The 4,669-nt window shown below is 49.8% G+C and overlaps 1 protein-coding gene across 2 annotated transcripts; it reads left to right on the top strand.

Moving 5' to 3' along the window:
* Positions 1-4,343, top strand: RPUSD2 (RNA pseudouridine synthase domain containing 2). Of its 2 annotated transcripts, none has more exons than XM_019725481.2 (3): positions 1-574; positions 2,105-2,401; positions 3,081-4,343. In XM_019725481.2, exons 1-3 carry the CDS (start codon positions 35-37, stop codon positions 3,813-3,815), a joined length of 1,572 nt encoding a protein of 523 aa, XP_019581040.2. In that variant the 5' UTR covers positions 1-34; the 3' UTR covers positions 3,816-4,343. The 2 variants fall into 2 exon arrangements, with proteins under 2 accessions (XP_019581040.2, XP_019581039.2); XM_019725480.2 differs by having other exon boundaries at positions 1-820.
* Positions 4,344-4,669: the final 326 nt, after the last annotated feature.

Raw genomic sequence — 4,669 nt, 5'->3', positions numbered from 1 at the left:
TTTCTCCAGACCCACGGAACTTGAGCATATCTACATGAAATCAACGCTTTTGGTGAGTCTTCTCACCTTTCAACTCTCCATTCAACTCAATCCCTCTCTCCTCAGTCCCCGCCCCGGCACTGGGTCTCATTGTGATTGGCTGGTGCCGAGTGACGCCATCACATCGCGACCCAGGAGCGGTGGCTGCGTGGTTATGTGTCGCGGCGGCCGCGGGTGGCTCGCGGTTCTCGTGCCGGGGTACTTCAACCTCGCGTGCCTCCGCTTTGCCAGGACTTGGAGTGGCCGTAGGGGCCCGATGGCGGAAACGCTCTCGACCGGGGCCGAGGCAGCGAGCGGGCTGAGGGCTCCGGCTCAGCAAAACGGAGACGCGGGCGGCGACGTGAGGGATGAGTGGCCCCCAGGGTGCCCAGAGCCGGCGGGCCCAGGAGTGGAGCTGGCCCCTGGGGACGGGAAGCAGACCACAGGGAACCAGGAGCCGGCCCCGGCTGCAGCGCTCGGCCCAGGCAAGCGGAAGAAGCGGCGGGGCACCACCGGGGAGCGCGTAGTGCCGCCCCCGAAGAAGCGGCGAGCAGGGGTGAGCTTCGGCGACGAACACTTTGCAGAGACCAGCTACTACTTCGAAGGAGGGCTGCGCAAAGTGCGACCCTATTACTTTGACTTCCGGACCTATTGCAAAGGCCGCTGGGTGGGCCGTAGCTTGATGCACGTCTTCAGCACCGAGTTCCGAGCCCATCCCCTGGCCTACTACGAGGCTGCGGTTCGGGCTGGGCGCCTACGCCTCAACGAGGAGCCAGTACAGGACCTCAGCATTGTGCTCAAGGTGGAGTCCTGATGGAGCCGACCTAAAGTGGCGAGGAAACGGGGAAGGGGTTTTTAGAGCTAGTAGGACATAGGTACTGGAGTAAAATCGGGGTAATTCAGAAGCTTTCTCACTTTCACTTGGAACACTCTTAGCTCCCTCCCCCACTCCATTTCTGCAAGTAGCTCCGGTGCTTCAAAACTCAGCCCATTTATCCCTTCCATCACTGCGACTTGCTTGTTTCCAAGGGACAGCAGTTGGCATTCTTATGGCTCCTCTTATGCACTGTCTTGTGGCACTGGCACTGATCACCTCCTACCTTGCGTTGTGATTCTCTGTACAAATAGTGTAATAGAGGTTATCATTTGTGTCTCCGTAGTATGTCCTAGGCACAAAGTTAAGCATTTTAAGTATTTTAACATTTAATTCTAACGACAGCCTTGTGGGATAGCTATTGCCACATCATTTTACCTGTGAGGAAACTGAATTAAGGTACACTTCACAGAATTAAGGCCAAAGTGTCACCTCCAAAGCTGATGTTCTTATAACTACTACTAAAATTATTTATCATAGAGCCTGATATAATAGAATTGTGAACTGTCAGCGATAAAGACCAGAGTTGTCTAGCCCAGTGCTTTGACCCTTCTTTAAAACTTCTTCACAGCTAAAAGGTACCAGATACCCCTGTGAGTAACACTGGCTCACCAGGTTGTGATGGGAGCCCAAGTGATTTCAGCATTTGGGGAATGGATGGTTTGAATCCCCTCTCCCATCTCAATTTTGAAAAGCATAGGTTTGGTCTAACCCTCACATTTTTACAGGTAAGGAAACAGGCCCAGAGAAGTTAAGTGACTTGCAGTGAACCTGTGGGAGGAAATCCAGGTCTACAGCCCAGATCACTGGACTTACAGCTTGGTATTGTTTGTTTAAGGTCATGAAAAAGTGATGATGATTTATTGAGGGTTTTTTTGTCCCCACCATTTAAAAAAAATTTACCTTTGAAGTATAACATTATTGTAGGAAAATACAAATAAACAAAATCCAAAAACACCTGTAATCCCTTCACCCAGAGATATCACCATTAACATTGTTGTGTATATCCTAGGTAGTTGTTTTTCAGTGCCTGCTATCTACCTCGGTATCTATTCTTACAAAGTGAGAATACACTATGCATACTGCTTTTTCTGTGTAAGGATGTACTGTGACTATTCTTCCATGTCAATAAATAACGGGAAGCTGTGTGTGAAGTTGACTGATTACAGATTGCTGGCCCCTGGGCTGACCAGTTGCCTATGTCATTGGCAGGACAATGACTTCTTGCGGAACACAGTGCACAGGCATGAGCCACCAGTCACAGCAGAGCCTGTCCGCCTGCTGGCTGAGAATGAAGAGGTGGTGGTTGTGGACAAACCTTCTTCCATTCCTGTCCACCCCTGTGGCCGCTTCCGGCACAATACAGTCATCTTCATCCTGGGCAAGGAGCACCAACTCAAGGAGCTTCACCCATTGCATAGGCTTGACCGCCTTACCTCCGGGGTCCTCATGTTTGCCAAGACAGCAGCTGTCTCGGAGAGAATTCATGAGCAGGTTCGGGACCGGCAGGTGAGCCTCGCGTTTGTATCATGCAGTTTACTTTCTGGGCTCACAAATGCTGTGTGTCAAAAGGGCATCAATTGAGTTCTGTCTGAAGTGGGTCTTCATGTTTATCTGGCCAAGCTTCCTACCTTCAGGGAGGGCAACACCTAAAGTGCCAAAGACAGATTATCTCACAAATTTCAAGAGATTTTTAGAGATGGCAGACACTGCCAGCCTCTTGGTGGTTTGCTCTTTTGAAGTTTGAAAGTGCCGATAGGCAGAACGAGGTTTTTAAGCTTGTGGGGAGAGCCTACTTGATGGAACGATTGGATGAAATTGGAAGAGGCTTGGGTAGAAGAGTTAAATGGTAGTGATTGTGGTCTTGAGACTTGTCATTCTGGATCTGATTGTGATACAATTCTGGTACTGAGTGCTTACTGTATACCAGGCTAAGTACCAAGTACGTTAGAGCCTCACTTACTGAATTTGTATAACAGCCCTGTGAGGTAAGTGCTTTCCTAATCACATGTCCTAGACAAGGTAATAGGATTTAAAGAGACTAAGTAATGTAGCCAGAATCATGCCACTGGAAAACGGTAGAGCTGGGGTTTGAATCCTCTTCTGTGTGGTACTGGGGCCTTCCTCAGGGCCTGGGCTTCCTGAGGTTGGGCTTTGTGCTGATTTCTCCCTCTTCCCTCCTGTGTAGCTGGAGAAGGAGTACGTGTGCCGGGTGGAGGGGGAGTTCCCCGCCGAGGACGTAACCTGCAAGGAACCCATCCTGGTAGTGTCTTACAAGGTAGGGGTGTGTCGTGTGGACGCTCGGGGCAAGCCCTGTGAGACAGTGTTCCAGAGACTGAGCTACAACGGCCACTCCAGTGTCGTGCGCTGCCGGCCACTCACAGGCCGCACACACCAGATCCGAGTCCACCTCCAGTTCCTGGGCCACCCCATCCTCAATGATCCCATCTACAACTCAGTAGCCTGGGGTCCCTCGCGAGGCCGGGGCGGCCACATTCCCAAGACAGATGAGGAACTGCTGCGGGACCTTGTGGCAGAGCACCAAGCCAAACAGAGCCTCGATGTGCTAAATCTGTGTGAAGATGACCTGTCCTCAGGACTCACGGCCTCCGCAGCGCCCTCCTCAGAGCTGGGCAAGGACCGCCTAGAAGACTTGGTTGCATCTGCCCCCAAAATGGATGGAGTAGCTGAGGCAGCCCCTCAGGATCTGGACACAGTGACACTGGCACCAGGGAATGTAGCGGAAACAGATGTTGAGAATCAAGAGATAGACCCCCTCTGTCCAGAGTGCCGGCTGGTGCGACAGGACCCCTCGCCCCAGGACCTTGTGATGTTTCTGCATGCCCTGCGCTATAAAGGGCCAGGCTTTGAGTACTTTTCACCCATGCCGACCTGGGCACAGGATGACTGGCAAGATGATTGACAGCTGTGGCCTGTGGAGGGATGGCTTCTTGGGTGGGGAAGAAGCCATTGGGGTAGGACCGACCTCATGGGCTGGTACTCAGGGTTTCTATAAGGAGTGAGGTTGGGCTCTTAAAGGACCGGTCACACTTGCTACCTCCTTCCTTCCTCTCCCTCCAGCTAGAGTCCGGGGACTTATTGGTTTGTAAATGTATTCCTTTTTTTTTAGGAATACATGTCTGGTTTTCCTACTGCTGCTTTTTTTGTGTTTTTCTTTACTATTGAGGTAAATTCACAACATGACAATTAACCATATTAATGTATACAGTTTAGCGGCATTTAGCATATTCAGTGTTGTGCAACCATTACCTCTTCTTTAGTTCCAAAACATTTGCATCACCCAAAAGGAAACCCGTAGCCATTAAACAGTCACTCCTCATTTCCCCTTCTTCTCAGCCCATGGTAACGATTATTCTACTTTCTGTCTTGATGGATTTGCCTATTCTAGACATTTCATATGGAATCATAAATGGAATCATACAATAAGTGACATTTTGTGTCTGTCTTCTTTTGCTTAGCATAAGGTTTTCAAGGTTCATCCAATTTACAGCATGCATCAGTACTCATTCCCTTTTTGTGGCTGAATAATATTCCATGGTATGGGTATACTACATTTGTATAGCCCTCAAATATCTTCTATTTTGTAGCTTGTCTATACATTTTATTGATAGTGTCCTGTCATTCACAAAAGTTATAATTTTTTTTTTCCCCTTCTGCTTCCTTCCTACTGTGGTTCAAGCCGCTGTTTCTCAGTCTTGTTGTGTAGGACACAGCTCCCTGGCCCTGCTGGTATTATGAGCCTTGCGCTCCCCGCCC

Source organism: Rhinolophus sinicus, linkage group LG03 (genome assembly GCF_036562045.2).
Source record: "Rhinolophus sinicus isolate RSC01 linkage group LG03, ASM3656204v1, whole genome shotgun sequence".
NCBI lineage: Eukaryota > Metazoa > Chordata > Mammalia > Chiroptera > Rhinolophidae > Rhinolophus > Rhinolophus sinicus.
The sequence above is the reverse complement of the archived record's forward strand: the minus strand, read 5'-3'. Positions and strand labels throughout refer to the sequence as shown.

What these genes read in the sequence shown, in the direction of transcription:
- RPUSD2 (XM_019725480.2), top strand. Translation starts at nt 35, where the DNA reads ATGAAATCAACGCTTTTGGTGAGTCTTCTCACCTTTCAACTCTCCATT. An exon ending in ACCTCAGCATTGTGCTCAAG is followed by an intron (nt 821 to 2,104) that starts GTGGAGTCCTGA and finishes TGTCATTGGCAG; the next exon opens with GACAATGACTTCTTGCGGAA. An exon ending in AGCAGGTTCGGGACCGGCAG is followed by an intron (nt 2,402 to 3,080) that starts GTGAGCCTCGCG and finishes CCTCCTGTGTAG; the next exon opens with CTGGAGAAGGAGTACGTGTG.